General features: G+C 40.1%; 1 protein-coding gene across 2 annotated transcripts; it reads left to right on the top strand.

Moving 5' to 3' along the window:
• Positions 1–1240: 1240 nt before the first annotated feature.
• On the top strand, positions 1241–17891 carry cavin1a (caveolae associated protein 1a). Of its 2 annotated transcripts, XM_040045894.1 has the most exons (3): positions 1241–2137; positions 15171–15434; positions 15468–17891. In XM_040045894.1, the coding sequence occupies exons 1-3, from the start codon at positions 1637–1639 to the stop codon at positions 15933–15935; spliced, it is 1233 nt and encodes a 410-aa protein (XP_039901828.1). In that variant the 5' UTR covers positions 1241–1636; the 3' UTR covers positions 15936–17891. The 2 variants fall into 2 exon arrangements, with proteins under 2 accessions (XP_039901828.1, XP_039901820.1); XM_040045886.1 differs by having other exon boundaries at positions 1250–2137; positions 15171–17891.
• The last annotated feature ends 167 nt before the right edge of the window (positions 17892–18058 follow it).

Raw genomic sequence — 18058 nt, 5'->3', positions numbered from 1 at the left:
CCAGAGACCACTGGAGGGAAGTGAAAGTGAACCACGTTAGTAAATGATTATCTTAATAGTTAAGTTAATAGTATTTGTGTTTTTTGATTAAATATAACGTTTAGGACCAAGTTTAAGTCGCCAAAACTGTCAAAAAAAAAGTCCTCTAATTTACGCAAGTCGAAAGCACCACACGAGCCTCGTTCGGTTCTTGTTTAAGTGAGTTTCCATTATAATAAAAGTCTCAGGCGGTAAGTGAAACAATTAAGGAAACACACATACACCAACATAAAGAAAGTATTCTGTTTTCTAGAGCAATGAAGAAATACTACTACTCCTACTACTACTACTACTACTACTAATAATAATAATAATAGGAGTAGTATTAAAGAAGAAGTAGTGTAAATATACGATAAATGCTATGATATTATTTTCCATTTGGCTCGACATGGTATCTATATTCTGAAAAGAAATCAAACAATTTCGCTTTACAATTATTTTTGAATGACTAATACTCTTTATATCACCACTATCAGTTATTGATACAGTTTCTAATAATGCTATCTTCAAATGATCAGTTGACACAATGGTAACTACTTGAATAACGTTAGGACAACTCTAGTTTTTTCAAGGATTAAACTCAATGTTGTGCAGTGCAGGCCTAAATGTTTTCAGAGTCAAACAAAACTATGAGAGAATGTGAATTTCGAGGCTTCTCTGTCCTCCTTACATTGGCTCCCTATAAAGTTTAGGTTTCAATTTATACCGCTTTCTATTAGTGAACTACAAGAGCCATCGATCTCTTAGAACAGCTGATCAGTGCTTGTTGGGGATATCTAAGTCTGCCCTAAGGACAAAAGGAGACCGCTTATGGGACTGTGGCTTGCAATATATGGAACTTACTGGGAGTGAAGTAGTCTAAGTTAATAATGAGAGTGTGCAGGCTTGTTTACATTTAGTTTTATCTGTTTATACCGTTTAAATAGTTGTATCTTAAGTTTTTCCTAAATTGCATTTTTGTTTTTGAAGCACTTCTGTTCTTGAAAAAATTCTATATAAGCTTCACTTACTTACTCTGTTCAGTGCTAGCTGTGATTTAAAACTCTTTCAACTGTGTCACATTTCCCCGTGTTGACCAAATGTTTCTTTTTTTGTGATATCACACCTAGTGGCACTCACCTTTCCTTTTTCCCTGAGAGCACTGTTATGTCACTGCAAGAGGTGGAGTCTGGAAGTTCTGCCTTGTACTTGGGGACAGAATAGGGTGGAGCCGCAGCAGCAGGGGGAGCTATGGGTGGAGGCTGGGTGTGAGAAGGGAAATCTGTGACTGGGTGCTTTCACAGGGAGCAGAGGCATTTGACTCAGGGTACACATGCTTGAGCTGTGAGAGGCCCTACTCCCCTTGGCTGGCTGGCATCCCGGAGCAGAGGCAGAGAGAGACAGAGAAAGTTGAATGCGAAAGACTGAGGGTGAAGAGAATTTTAACTGTAAAGCAAACTACAAAGAGGGAAACAAGTGGTAAAGAAAGTTGTCTAAGCGGTAGGAAAGAGAATAAGGGACTAAGTTGAGTTCAGCGTAGCTCCTCTAGATTATTTTTCACCAGGGTATTTTTATCTGTAGTGAGCGTGCAGGCAGTTTGTATTTGGAATTGAGAGCAATGGCTGATACAGGTGTCAAGAAGGAGCATGGAGCCCTTGCAGAAGTGTCTTACGATGATGAAGAAGTCGCTCTGGTGGGTGCCGCCACAGAGCCGGCAGTAGATGACGATGATCCAGCTGAGGCGACCGATCCGGTGCTGGCAACTGGCTCGGGGGGGAAGAGTGAAGCGCAGATGAATGGGGTCATGATTCTGTCTCTGCTCGACAAGATTATCGGGGTGGTAGACCAGATCCAGCAGACCCAGAATGGGCTGGAGGCCCGGCAAGAAGGCATGGAGAAGTCAGTGTCAACCATCCAAGGGGAGCTGTCTAAGTTGTCCAAGAATCACATCGACACCGCCAACACTGTCAACAAAATGCTGGAGAAGGTACGCAAGGTCAGCGTCAACGTCAAGACAGTACGCAGCAACCTCGAGAAGCAGGCGGGCCAGATCAAGAAGCTGGAGAGCAACGAGTCTGAGCTGCTCAAGAGACGCAACTTCAAAGTCCTCATCTATCAGGTGAAATGGCATCTATGTGTGTAGGTCATAAAGTAATGAAAATTAAATGATTAATCTATTAGATCTGGCTGTTATAAATATAAATATGTACTTGTTAGAGATGTGTTGCATTTCCCACATCACAAACAAAGGTTGGGAAGAAGTGTGAAATTCACTTGAAAGGCTCTCAGAACTACCTTTAGACCTCATCTCACCAGAGGGAGAGAGACTCACACTGCAGCATGAGTTGACCCTTGTTGGGAAAATGAAAAGCGGACTAACAGTTTTTTTGGGGGGATGCAGGATGGCTCGCTCTGTGGTTTCCATGACATAAATGTCTGAATCACTTTTTCCTAAACCCTAAATCAGGCTGTGATGTTTACCAACTATTCATCAGCTTTGCTTTCCACTACTTAGAAGCCGTTGAGTAGTCAGAGGTGCATTTGTCCTTCCACAAGTGAAGGGAAAGCCAGTAGCTGCCATGGAAAATAAAGACAGGTAGTGACCTCTCCCACTCCATGCGATTATCCAGTGAAACCATATAAAGATGAGTGGGTGTAAATAAAAATATAAGGCCCATGAAATATGGCATGAAGGGCTACTTGAGACAGAACCAACGCCCCATCCCTGAGTGCCCAGCAGACGCATAGTTGGCAGGCTGCTCCCATGTAAGATGAAGATGTCGTTTTTATTGTGAAGATTTCCCAGAAGAGCAGCACACTTAACATTCATGCATTCACGCTGTACAAGTTCACACTTGACCACATAAGTGGTTGAGTGTGAGCACTGGGCCAGGCTCAGTTTTATTTCACGTGGCAAGTGTCAGAAAATATGACATGTGACACTGACCAACTCTTTTTTAGCAAGGCATTTTCTTGTGCTCTTGTGCTGGAATAAATCTCATGACAGCATAAGAACATTGATTCAGCAGCAGTCACTTTATGCACACAACACCAGAGCATCTGCTTAAAAAAACATTAGTAATAGTGAATCTGAGGGCTGCAAGCCTCGCGTGAGTAGAGCTTACTTCAGGCTCTATATTGGCAGGCACAACGTTTTCACATCAGCCTCCCGGGATGTCCACTGTGGGAGCAGGTTACACTACTGGCATCTTGCAGAAATCCAATCATAGATCCTAGACCTTTAAATTACACTGCAAAGCAGGTGCCTCCTGCTGTTTTTGACACTACATGTTGTACTGCAAGCCAGTGTGTAAATTTGGTTGTCTATATTGCAGGTTCTTTATTTAAATATGTTTGTAAATGTGCAGTTTTCTTTTAAGCAGCTACTAAACTTTTCAAATCAGATTTAAGTAATTTTTTTTTTGTTTACTTATGATTGCAGACAGAGCGTGAATCACCTCTTGCTATTTTCTCACCTGTGACGCACTTATCGCTGGCTGCACTTGATCGTTGTGATATTTTCAAAGCAGTTGTAGGAGCTGGTGATCCCATGTTGCAGTAGCTGTTTTGGGCTCACGCAGTCTATTTATTGCCAGTGAATGGTTGCACTGTGTCCAGTTTAATTGACTGACAGATATTGGCAGCAGTGCAAATTTAAAGCTGGCTCGCAGTCAAGTTTCACCACTTTCCACCATCTCTATGTGTGTTAATGTGTTAGAGTGGGAAAAGTTTAAGATTAGAACTAGGTTAAGGATAAGGTAAGGATTACTGTAAACTATGTAGAAGTTAAGTTAGGTATCTGTGGAATTAGTGTCAGGTAGTGTACCAGCGGGTGAGTGTGTGTAAGTGTTGGTGTGTGTGCGTCTGTGCCAATATCCTCGCTAATGTTGGCTTTCAACACTGTCAGTGAAGGCAGAACGTGAATGAGATAAATGAAACTTTTTCAATGTAGGATTTTGTACTTTACTTACTTGCATTAACTACGGGTTATTTTTCTTGTGTCTGTTTTTGCTGTTCGTTATGCGAATAGCCACATAGTCTAGGAGTTCTTGGCCCAAAAGGCTTTGACAGGGATGCTTTAAAATTAAACCTGCAAAGGGCGATAGCTTTCAAGATACCCTGGTAACAGAAGGGCATGACGGTGAAACCAGAGGGGTGGGGAAGCATTCAGCTCTTTACTTGATTAAAGAGCTCAGTGCTTCCTGCTTGGGTTGGCTGTCGTTAAGGAAGTAGAGCTGGTCATCTACTAATTAAAAGGTTGGTGGTTTGATCTCTGGCTGCTCAAGTCTGCATGCCCAAGTATCCTTGTGCATGATACCGAGCCCAAAGTTATAAAGGTACAATATTGCATATCACAAATATTTAATAATAAATATAATAATAAAGTATTTAGGCCTAAATATATTTCTGTTGATGAAGTTTCTTGTAACAACACACCTGAGCAGATAAATCACAAAAAGTCCTCATTAACTCCAGAATTGCTCTAATTAAAAGACAGCACTTTCTTTTTTTAGTTTACAATTTAAACTATATCCCATGGACAACTTATGCACAATTCTGGGGTTGTTTTAGATCCATGTCTGTGAGGGTCTTCCTTTTCTCTCATCACAAGACACGTCTGGTTAATCTGTAGGCTTCAGATGACCAGTGTTTTCAATGAGCCTCTGTCTTTAACACCCTTTCTGACTGTTGCGTTCGGTATTGCTGCCATTTGTGGATCGCATGTCATATCAAGAGGAGCAACTGTGAGCCCAGGTTTATTTCCTCATCCCCATTAATCTCATGCAGCAGGCATTTGACTATTTTAGTGCTTCCAACCAAGGCACACTTCCTGTTTTTTGTTTGCTGATTGCAGTAGCTGTCAGAGGAAATAAACCCAGAGCCAAGAGATAATTTGATAAATCTAGACTGCAGCTTCTTAATTAAAGCTTTATAGTAGCTGTAATGTTAGAGCTGTAAATATTCTCAATTTTTTGGTGGATTTACGTTCCAGTAATGATGGAGTTGTACTTTTTGAAACACAAAAAGAAATTAGCCTTTCCCAAGCATGATTACTAAAAAAAAAAAAAGTAGAGCTTTCTTAGCTTCCTGCTTTTTTCCCAGCTCCATGACAATTATAAAAGATTGGTCATAACCAAACAGAGCAGGCACAGCTATGTCAGTTTTGTAGGCCTTTAGTTAGCTTAGTCAAGGGTGTGTAGTTTATTTTACCAAGGGACCACATAAGAACTTAAACTGAACTTAGTTCTACTAAGTTTGGGCCCCTTGGGAAATTGCCCACTCCTGGCTTAAACAGTTGCTTTTCAAAACCCTTAAAAGGTCCTACCACTGACTTAGCCCTACACTATGTCCCATAGGGTCTGCCTAGGCAATACTAGAGGACTAGTATCAAAGACGGGGTCCTGCTGTGTCAACTTCAGTGGATTTAGTGTCATTTGAGGGAAAAGAATAATTAGCATATCTACATGCACAGCAAACCAATCATTTTTAATGAGTGATCTGGCAAGCAAATACAGTTTAATGTTAATGGAATGGACCGATCATGCATATGTGCATGGTCACTCCCAAAGATTGACCCAGGAAAACATGACATGTACTAGTAGGTATGCAACATTTTGCAAAGTTTTACTTTAAATGTGAAAAGTAACCATGAATTTTAAATTGCTGTAATTCAACCAATCAGATCTCTCTGTGTTTTGTAATGCTCATTATCTATGTAATTATGTGGATTAATCTAGTTTATGCAATATGATATGGGTATGTCAGTCAGAGTGTGAGACAGTACTGCTGTGTGTCTGGAATTAGGGTGTGTTTGGCTGCAGCTCAAGGACAGTGATATCCATGTGGTCAACTCTATCAGGGAGATGTAAGCTTCTCGGTTACAGGCTGCTTATTCCACACTAGCCCCACAGACCTTCCAGAGCTCAAATCGCAGCCAACAAGCCTCACCACCAGCATAAGCCTACTTTTCTCTTATAGCTTTTCACCGTGCCCAGACTGTTTAATAACCCAGTTCAATTTACTCCAAACATAGCGATTCAACCAAAGCTCTTTTGCTCTTTCAGCTCAATAAATCTTTGTTTCTAGGTAGAAAGTGGGTCTCAGGCTCATTAAATACAGGGTTGTTGTGAAGTACTTAGCAGACTCTTGCAGGCAATAGCAACAAACTCTACCAAAAAGCACTCAACCGGCAGCACAAAGTTAGTGTTGTGATTCATCCTGCTGGCATCTCTCTGCCCCTCCTGCCAGCATACTCACTTGTTCTCCTCCCTCCTCAGTTTCTCTCCCTTATCACTCCCCATCAACTCTGCATTAGCCCTTTTTACTCCCACTCAGACTTCTAATCCACATTTAAACGTCATTCACTCCTCTCAGCCTCTCTTCTGTTGGTCTTTCTGTACTCCTCTACCCTGAAAGATCCTGCCGACTCTACGTTTAAGTGTTACAACTTAGCTACAAAGATGAACTCTGTGTGGATACAGTATTCAAAATGCTCATGTTGGTAGTTTCCCTTTTGTGACTTCATGGAGTCAGAAATGCTCTTGCTTTAAGCTTTTCTTTGCCAAATTTGGATGTACTCCTCTAATCGCTCTCTCTTTCCTTCTCTCACATATTTCGTTGACAACAGGGAACAACTGAGCTCAACCCAATGAGTAACAGTAGCCCTTTTTCATTCTGTTTGGAACTCCTTTTTATTTTTGAGCGTCCTAAGCCATTATCCTTTTGCGGCAAAAATACTGCTTTGTCATCTGTGTATCAGCTGCCGTCCTCTGCTATTGTTCGGGTTGTCTTTCTGTTTTCTTTGCTTTGGTTTATTTTGCAGGAAACAACATAAATATACAAGATTGTGTTGAAAAAGACACTTATTTAGAACAGTTAAGACTGGCTAAGGACCAGAGGTTGGGTAGGATAATTGGATAAATGTTTGACAAACAAGCATACAGGACATTTCCTCTCTGATCTACTTTTTCAGATCAAGTGTACAGCACGGTGTGGTTTCACCAGAAGCTGAGGTTGGATTTGCTGAGAGTGTTACTCTATCCCTTCCTGTGCTTCTCACGCTAAAGTATACAGTTTATACAGCAGAAAGAGGACCCCTTGCTACTTCAACACGTGAAAACAGTGTACATGTGTATATATATTTTTGAATTAATATATTAAATATGGCTGATAATTTTGCCTGTGATTGCTTAAGTTAGCCACTGTGTCAGCTCAGTCTTACACAGCACTTACAGAGAATATGTGATTGACAGGATGTAGTGCACTAGGGAGATTTTGACATAGTGCATAGAGATGTTGTTTAAAGGAAATGGGGCTAGTGTTGTGTTACGCATGAAAACCAAAAAACCCTCACCATTACCTGCGACAACAGTGTGCATATGTATCAGCATTATCTTTATATCTAATGTTTTCGTGTGAGCTGTTTGCCTTGCTCTGCAAGAGATCATTCTGTGGTGCGTATTTTAAAATAACCATATTTCATGTGTCCTGAATTCAAGCCACAGCTGCCTTCCCATCTCACCAAACATCCCCATCCCACAGCAGCAGACATGATTTACCAGCTGGGGCCCTGATCGGGCCACCCCTCAATTTTGTCATTTGTAGTTGTCATCCAGCTTCTTGGCCAGCTAACAGACATGTGTCCTCATACCACATCACAACTTGGTGGAAGCTTCTGATACTCTCTGGGCTGTTTATTCCAAGATTTGTAGGCACTAGGCACACCCTTCATCTACAAGAGCACAGCCAAAAAAAAAAATAAAGTTGGCCAAATGATATGACTTGGTATATTTAAGGAAACTGTTATGTTGCCTGTTGCTATAAATACACCAGTAGCAATGCAACGAAATGCCATAGTGTCCTATTTCATTGAGTGGGTGTGAGTTTAACAATGTGGAGTACCATTTGATTGATAAATTGAATTACAAATGGCAAATGTGGATGTTTCTCTTTGTATTTCTTGTAATTGTGTATATGCTGTCAATTGTATATAAGATTTGTTCAATCGAAAGCTTTCCTGTTGAATATCATTCACACATCTTTACTGTAAGTGGACACTTCACGACTCCCTGCATATATAGGTGTCTCTTAAAGACATATAGATATGTTTACTATTAATATGACCAAATGTTATTCTTGTAATTTAACATGAGTGCATGTGAAAGTAAGATCTGGACTGTGCAAGCCGACAGTCTAAAGTGTTACAGTCAGGTTTCCCAGTGGTATGTTTCGCTGCTGCTGTGACGGCTTGCTCTTCTTGTCACTGGCATGTGAATTATAGGCTGTCACTCAGCGTGTGCCAGGACACCGTGGGTTTTGTGTACCCTTGGCATTAGATTTTGCATGCACATGGATGTTTTGGATGATTAATCTATAAATAATGGAAACAGTGCTTAAATTATGTTAACAGTGTAAGAGGCGAACTTTGAAGGTGAAATGTGCTTGTAAGCTCACATATAAGTACATAATTAAGACTAAGTGTACAATAGCATTGATGAGTTACTGAATTGACTGCAATCCCATTTTTAATATGTCATCGTCATCATTAATTTGCTCTGAATTAATACTAGAGTCAGTTACTGATTTGGTTGAGTGTTGCGTTAACATGAGTAAAATGCACTTACTTGATTATAACATTACATAATATTATAAAGCAGTAATTGGCATCTTTTTTTTGCAGAAAAGAATAAGGTTACAATAATAACACTGTCCCTTAAAGAAGACATGTTCATAGTAGATTATGCAAATGCATGCATACACACACTGAACATTTTAAAATGTGAGATTTGGTCATTTCTAAAACTACATCCTATTCTTACCTTGGATATAATACATTTGGATATAATACCATGTTATATAATATGTTTCCAGCACTCTGGCTTTTAGCTCGGACAGGGACGTAAATGGAAAAGTAAATTTTCCATCTTTGCATGAAACTAACCCAGCTGGGATTCCACTGGTTTCACAGTAATGGATGTGGGAAGGCTGGGCTGGGGAAAAGGGCTTCCCCATTTATGAAATAACAAATTACTGCAAGAGAAAAAAAACAAGAAACTCCCTTCCTGTGGTATAAAATATAACATGGCATTGCCGTATTGACTGCGTGGTATAAAGAAGTCCTCTTTTTTGCAATGAATGTGACTACAGACAGCTGAAGTGGCTGTTTTTGCCCCATAACCCACGAGACACTTTAACAAGATGCCGTCAGGGCAATTTGTGTAAAACGAATAGGGGAGCTTCATGAAACATTGTATTCTTAGTCGCAAACCCCAAACTGCCTGAAGTAGAACGCAGCTAATCTAGTCATCTGTGCATTGCTTGAGCCTTATTTGGGAAAGCGTGGGAGGCCTCAATATTAATGACCAGAGTACATTAACGTCCTTATTTTAACCTCCACACACTCGTTGGGGATCAAAGCATCGTGATTCAGGCCATTGCAACGCTCTAACACACAAACCTTCTACTCTGCTTCTTGTCAATCTTTCATTTAGCCTTTTTCAGTTCTCGGGGGGGCATACGGGTCAATGAGATCACTCATTGTGAAAGCTAAGTGCACAGCTGCAAGGACTGCTAAGGATCAGACAGCTGCTCCTGTGACTCACTGGAGAGGCCTTTCATCACACTGCCTCAAAAGGATTGGTGTGTGTCTGTTTTTCACTTGAGTAGGTGGATCAGGGTTGTCTGTTTTATTGGCACGGGTTGATTATCTAACAATAGTCTGGCTTGCTACGTACCAAAGGCAACATCAGTAATTAATGAACTGCGTTGGTTTTTTAAATCTGACATTTATCATAGGTGCAAGTAGGGAATTAAAAAACCCCAAATGTTTGCAGTTAATCAAAGCAGAACAAAGCCACAAACACCTTTAGATTATGATTACACATACCACAAGCTGAAAGCTGCGCAACCACTTTCTAGACACGTGCTGAGCAGAGAACACAGTCACTGTGTTGTGCATGTGCAACACTTCTGACTTTTAATAATCTTGGCTTGACAAAATGATGCTAAAATCTTGTCAGCGACACAATAAGTATGCAAGAATGTTCAACACAGTGGGTTAGTAAGGGTCTTTTAGCAGATAGAGAGACAGCGACATGCCAGCAGCTTTAGTCAGAACGTCTGTTGTCTCAGTATAGTGCTAATTGAGGACACTGTTTCCTCTGTTGTCCTTGGTAACAGACTGTATGAGTCAGACTAGTAACATTAAGCCTCTGACAATTAAAAGGTGCTGCTGTAAACAGTTTTAATTAAATTATATTTCAGGCAGGTTTTTAACCTTGATTAGAAACATTCTTGTTGAATTTTTCATTAAAAACCAATTTCCTCAAAGCCAGAGGGTTTGATCTCCCACAGGTGTAATGATTCTCAGTGTTTTAATCTTTTCCTGCTTCACTTTTCTGGTTCAACTGTTTTTCCATAATTGATTTAGCTGTTTTCCACCTTTTTCTTTTTCTAGGATTCACGCCATTCGTTGAGTAGAGCGCACTTACTCCGTCACTTTTCCCCTGGAGCTTGTTAGCAAACGCACACAGAAATACAGTGCTCACTTTTCCACAGCGATTAAGTGGAAGGAGTAAGGAAGGTAACACAGGGACGCAAATGGAATTACTATATTTGTCCTCAAGCTCTTAAGGGGCGTGCACACAGGAAGAGACAAACAGCAATGCTGCAACTGTTAAGGAAATCACTCAAAGTCCTGTACAAAAACTTTGCTGCAGTGGAGTGTTTCGTGTTGAGTGATTCGCTTTTTATGTAAATCAGTGTTAATCTCTCAACTTGTAATCTCGCTCTTAAACCCAGACAGGGTTTATCACAGTTTCCATAGAGTGGGCTGTATCAGGTTTTCAGAATGTAAACAGTGAAACTTTCCCATGAGCCTAGAAAGGCTAATTGAAGATTTTATAAATGTGAAGTGCGACGCAGTACTCAGATTCATCATTATAATTTCTAACAGAGTTATACTTAGAGCTCACGTAAGCTTGTGACAAATAGATTTGTATATAGTATGTGTTTAAGTCGTAGACTAGGTTTGAGGAATAGCCTTAAATACTGAAATGTTGATCTCTACACTCTAACATGTTGCAACTAGACCTATAGGCTATATCGCAAAAAAGAGGCATCCATATAAAGGGTTTTTTTCTTTGTTTGTTATATATTTAAACAGACAATCTGTCACGGTATGGCATGGCACACCGTGGAAGGAGTGGGGAAGGAGGACCCAGGCGCGGTGCTCTATGTATAGGCAGTGTTTATTTACAAGGTGAAAAACAACGTAACAATAAATCCCCGTGTTCTCCCAGACTCCCGTGTCGTGTCTCCCGTGAATAATCCGTGTGCTCTCTGCTCCCGTGTCGGCACCCCCCGGTGCTCGCTGCTCTCCGTGGCCTCCACGCTCCTCCTGCGGGAAACAATAGCGGCAGCTGTCAGGACACTCCGAAATGGCAGGCATACACTTTCTGACTAAACTTAGACAGGGTGACTAACGTGGAGTCTCATGCAATGATCCCGCGTCGGTGGGAGCTCCAAGACTCTCCTAAGTAGCTCCCCCGACGAGCCCTGATCAGCGGCAGGTGTGTGGCTTCGGGTGTGGCCAGTCCCTCCGCAGGGCCACACCCCTCAGGCCTGCAGGTGGCCGAGCTCCATCCTCCAGGCACACCCGCAGACATACACACCCATACCTCGCCTAAACATATGAGTGGGACAGACTAACACAGCACAGAGAAACACACATATGTACACGCACAGAGAAGGGAAAACGACACCAAAAATACATAATAATAATAATACACAGGTCCATGACTGCCCAGGGATCCTGGGTCGCCCAGTCCCAGGACCCTGACACAATCTTGGATTGCAGTGTTGGCCAAAATGGAACTGGTCGAGATACACTTTCTAGTTTTAAAAAAAAGCAGCTTTTACGGTAAATATTTAGGACAGAACAAGACAAAAATGAATAAAAAGAGAATAGAAAATGCTGAAGGAGCAATGCTTTTTTTTCTCTATCAGTTTTAAGTAAAACGTTTGTCATTTTTCTCACAAAAGTATTTTGGCCAATGATTTGATTTGCGTTACATAGCTCTAGTGAGGTGCAGTATAACAAACAGGCTCTTTCACCATGTTATGTATGATTTCACCTGTTTCCTGCCAGGCACTGCTGTTTTCCATTGGCTCCACACTTTCTTTTCAAGCGCTCAGTATAGCTTCATGGGAAAAACTGTGAATAACAGTGTCTCTGTTTCTGTCGGCTTACATTACTCATACTTGCTCTCAGTTACGCCATTTTCATGCCTTTTCTTTGTGTTATGTCAAAAGCACAAGACACAAATAATATAATGTATATATTTGCACATAAAAATTCTGCAGGAAAATCTGAGAAGGGGAGGAGGAGGTGGTGTATACTTTCTAAGGTCACCTAAATAAATTAAATGAATTTAATTAAATGAACACATTTAATTCTGTGTGTGGCTATCTTGAAGTGTGTATATAGAAGTTGTCTTATATATGAGGTCACATTTTACAACAGCAAATGGGAATCTGTTGCAGTATTATGTGTTTATGCGTTCAAAAATATATTTAATTATCATCTCATTACTCAGCCCTACTGTGCTCACTGAGCTAACCTGCAAAACATTTGCAGTATATATTTTAGTTTAAGAGGAATATGCAATCAGCAACTGCCGAACATGTGCCAATATATTGTTGTAGACATGTCAGCTGTTTGTCCAGCTAAACTTCACCTCACTACCCACCAGAGACAGCGTGAGGGGGTGGTTGCTATGGTGATAGAGCGCTGTGTTTATCTGTTGCTGTGTGGGAGGGGAAGGGAGGGAGCTTCTTAGTGGTGCAATAGGCAGTAGCCAGAGAACAGTACATGGAATCCAGAGAGCGGGAAAGGCCAGCCTAAAATAAACCCACACAGAGTGGGTCGAGCAGGTTTATACTATATACAGTGCTGAATATGGTTGCAATGTCCATTTTATGATAGGATCGCGTGGCAGTATTTGAATGGTGCAGAGATATGTGCTACTGATGTGATCTGACAGGTGTTTGTCTTTTACAAGTTAGGAATAAGAGCTGATAATACAGGTCACTTAATATTTAGTGTTATACTAGTGATATTACAGTTGTTATATTACAGTAGGAAACTATTGATTATCAAAAAACTATAACTTTCAAACCTTAAGCCAACTTAGAGCAGGGATTCTTAAAAATTCTTAAAACTTTGATGACCATGTGACAAGCAAAGGAACCAAAACACAATTTAGGGCCACACAAGAAAAAAAGCCCCTGTGTTTGTAATGTGTTGTTTCAGAATGGCGGTTTATGCTGGTAGCTAATGCTGATGCAGTGTACTTCAGCTTTTAAAGTCTTACTGACCCCTCAATGTACTTTAGATGTTACATTTATGCAGCATTTGTCCTACGTACTTCAAGCACTTTATCTACATCACATCAGCAGTCAGTTTAGAATCACAAGTTAACTTAGGAAACCCACATAGGTACAGGGAGAACATGCAAAAAGCAAGAAAGAATGAGTATTCTTGCTGTGAAATGACTGAAATGCTATTTACTCCACCATCAAGTTACCTAAATTGTCATTTAAAGCGTAGAAGGGCGACTACTTCCTAGGCAGTATTCGCATTTAGGTGTATGCATTGTAATTATAGCAGCTTATAATAACAGTGGCTGACAAATTATTCCCACCTTATTGAAATGTTTCTTTTTACAATTTTCAAATAAAGATGTGTCGTCCCTCATAGTGGAGATGATAAACAAACCTTTGCTACATGCGAGCAGCGCTGTGTCTGTTTCATCTGAGTCCGTGTTCTGCAGGATAATTATTTGTCTGATTGTGGCTCTTTAGCGGACTGATATTAGACAAAATAGATATGAGGCCTTTTATGCCTCTTAAATTAACTTCAGATGTAAACACTCATTGGTATTTGAACCTAGATGTCAGACTGTGAACATCCTAAATATTCCTAAATATCTAGGTTGGTCTCATGAATTACTGATTTTTTTCATGTGTATCTACAAAGTCAGTGACTATAGTGATGGTGCACTGAGGTGTGGTTCAGCAGGGTGGGTCGACTGATCCCTCTATCAGTAACTGACAGTTGGGGGAATCACATTTCTATCATAGTACTGCTCCTCCCTTTGTGGATATCTGGAATGACACTGTCCTGCCAAACAACATGGAAATGTGGTCTACTTTGTTGACAGATGTAAAATAAAAAATTTAAGTGCTTTGATTTAAGGTTTTGTTTTTGTTTTATTGTAACTTGTAGGGGGGTATTCAAATAGATGCACATCCAAGTGGTTTGACAGGGTGATACTTTCCCGTGTAGCTTTGCATAGAACAAATACTATGGTCCTGCTTCTGGGCTTACGTATGCAGCAATTTCTGGTCATCTCTGAAACTGCTGCACTTTGCATTATGTGCTAAACCGAAAGTATTCTAACCACTAAGTATTTCCAGTGAAATTTAACCACCAGTCTTTATTCTGCATTTTATTATCAACACTTTTGCCGACCAAACACAAGCTGAAATTGTCTACTGAGAGATTTAACTGAAGATTAGATCTTCAGACTTTTATACAGAAATGATATGTAAGTGGCAGGAAATAAACCTGTGGTTAGATGAACAAATTGTGAGCTTCAGTTTCATTATGACTAAAATTGCAGATAATATAGGATTCCTTTCAGGTTTTACTAGTGTTTTAAAGACATGCCATATAATACCTATAAATATGCCAGGCTACATTCTTTTATCTTTCATAACTAAAAATTTAAAACCATTTTGTTTGCACAATTTTCAGCATATAAGTGACACCACTAGATGGCACTCTGCACCAGCTGCACACAGTGACATGTTTACACTGACTACTTGATGAGGCATGACTCTGCAGAGTTTCAGGCTGATATTTGCAATTCCGTTGCCCATTATCTTAATTTTGTATAGGTGGTACATTTGAAAACATATTGAAACATATGCTATTTTTACATTATTCATATAATACAATTAATGAAACATCATGTCCATTGAAATGTTTGTAAAAATTGTTGTAAAGCGTTTTTAACTCAGTCTCGCTCACTCTGCTACAGTGGCTTAATGCTCTTCCCTCTTTCTTTCTTTTCTATTTTGTCCCTTAGGACCAAGTGAAGCCACCAAAGGCATCCAAATCCAAGAAAGCAGAGGCGGTAGAAAGTAAAACAGCGGAGGGCCTTGAGCAAATCCCTGAAGAGGGACAGGAGGGACTCCCAGACAATCTTAATTCAGATGAAGAGGTGGTGATTGAAGAGGAGCTCATAGAGACTCGTACAAAGCGCCTCCAACGCACCACAAAAGAGCAAGTCGATAACATAAAGAAAGCCTTCTCCAAAGAGAAAATTGAGAAGACCAAATTAAAAACCAAGGAAAACTTGGAGAAGACCAAGCAGAGAACCCGTGAAAACTTGGAGAAGACAAGACAGAGAACCCGTGACAACCTGGAGAAAACCAAGCACAGTCTTGAGAAGAAGATGGGCAAGCTCGGGACCCGCATGACTCCCAACCAGGAGCGCAGGGCAAAGATAAAGAGTTCCAAAGAGAAGATGAAGAAGTCACTCACCCCTGACCACAAGATGTATGCTCGTTCCAAGACCTCCGTGTACCGCGTTCCCCCTTTTACCTTCCATGTTAAGAAGATCCGGGAAGGGGAGGAGGAGGTGGTGCAGAACACGGAGATGGTAGAAGTGAGCGAGGCCGAGGTTCAGCCAGGGGGAGAGGAGAACGGGATGGGTGTGCACGTGGAGGTGGAGGAAGGGGAGCTTGTCAGTGTAGACAGCCCCGAAATAGATACTCTGTTGGAGGTGACTGAAGACTCTGACCTGGTCAGGGTGGATACAGACCACCTAAAGAAAGCCCAAAGTGAATAGAGTCTCGTAGCTCCACGGGGCTGTGAAAGAAATTATATTAAGATGAAGAAGGAAACAGAATACTGATAAATGAATATAATCACAAAGACACAGTAGGGACTTTATAGATGATTACAATCTATGACATCTTATTTGTTTTCTGTTCTCTTTGTATTGTTCCCAACAGGGATAACTTTCATATTTGTTCATATTTAGCACTCAAATAATGGAAAGAAAGACAAAAACAGAAGTTATGTTACAGGCTGACTGGATATGCTACACTTAGAAATTAGAGTATTTGTTGTTTGTTGTTGGTTTGATTAGTTGTGTGGCTAAAAGAAAAACAAAAAAATTATTGTGATTAAGAGACAATATTTAGTGTGGCATTTGCCTTAACAAATATGGAAAAATGAAGTTCTTGGCAATGTTTGTGTTGTAATGGACGGGTGAAGTGATGTGAATGTGTAAAGAAAAATAAATGTAAAAGTTGTAGACGGATTCTTCTACAGAAGAATTAACAGGTGAAGAAAAGATCTGTTGCACTGGACTTAAACTAAGGCGTTTAACTAAACTGTACTCCATATTTCGTAAGATTACAAACATTTTCCCAAATGTTACAATACAGTGTTTCTCATTGTTAAGCACTTAAGTGTGAATGGCTGGAAATAGATGTGCAGTTTCTATTAATATATACTAGGAACCATGAACCTGTGACAAATTCAACTATTACAATGTTTAAATGCATAACACCACACTAAAAAGCAAAATATACTGTTGTATATGTGGGGTGGTAAATTTTTCAGCTCAATTTTCAGCTTTCATTAATATTGAAAAATGAATAACTGAATGAAAATATTAATAAGATTCGGAATGTCACTTTTGCAATAGTAAAAACAGTGTTTAATGAGGATACGGCGTTTGGTGTATCTGAACACGTTCTCACTAAGCTGCACATATTGCACTGCTGCGCAAAGGGGAGATGAAAAAGACTGTATCACCATGGTCACAGCTCATCACAGTGCTCATCACACTATTAAAATTTCTCAAAGTAATTACAGACAGAAAAAAAGATGGTCTAGAGAGACGCGAGATGACAGTTTAATGACCGCTGTATGTAATATGGAGAAGCTGAACTATTACAGGAACATCCAAAGCAAAAATCTACGAAAATCTGGTCGTAAATTATACAATTTGGTTGGCATAAGATGGAGAAAACAACCAAGCAGTAATGAATGTAAACTGGTATGGCAATGCACAGTCAGTCTTCTGATTTTGTAAGGCCGAGCATATCGCACTCCAGACAACAACAAGGTGAATGTATGTCTTCCATTTTGCCTCCCTGGAGACTTGAATGACCTTGATGTGGTGCAGACACACACGCAGAGGCCTACTGTGTAGCATCGACCACCATTAAAGTAATCAATGGGCGGGGAAATACAATTAAGGAGAGTGCTTGGTCAGAGCACTGCACAAACCAGAGAACATTGGGAAAGACAAAAGGGGGGGGGGGGGGTGTCTATGTAAGGAAGGGAGAGACTACTAAATGGTGACACGTATGTGCATGTCACGTACTCAAGCATGAAGCTGAAATCACAAAAAACAATAAAGAAATCAGCCGTTGGCCTGTGAATTCACATGGACATGTTATTTTCATAGCATTAGCCTTTTGTTTATTTTACTTTTTATTTTTTTGTATTTTATTTTATTTTATTGGCAAAGACAACCTGTACTTTATCCATAATACTCGCTGGTTCCTTTAGAAGAAATGTGTGTTTTTGTCACCCTGTTTATTTTGTCTTGTTTTAAGCTGCTGGTTATTCAGAAAATGAGCTTCAACGTTGCTGCAACCTTATGTGACATAATATTACGCTTGGTGTTACTGATTTATATTCAAATAATGACGCTTGACTGATTATGTTGTGTTTAAGGCTTTTTATGCCTAACAAATTCAATATAAATAAACGCCTTACTAAATAATATTTAGTACCTGGCATCATTCTTACGAACCTGGCTGATAATGTTGTCTTGTTTGTCAGTTTATAAGTTTATTTGTGTTCCTTCACCTACCGTGACCAGAGGGTTGAATTACAACTAAAGGTAAATAATGAAGCGCTCTAGTGTTATTAAACTCTCGATGACGTCGG

The sequence above is a fragment of the Simochromis diagramma genome, unplaced genomic scaffold (assembly GCF_900408965.1).
Source record: "Simochromis diagramma unplaced genomic scaffold, fSimDia1.1 OVJJ01000321.1, whole genome shotgun sequence".
Taxonomy (NCBI): Eukaryota; Metazoa; Chordata; class Actinopteri; order Cichliformes; family Cichlidae; genus Simochromis; species Simochromis diagramma.
The sequence above is the reverse complement of the archived record's forward strand: the minus strand, read 5'-3'. Positions and strand labels throughout refer to the sequence as shown.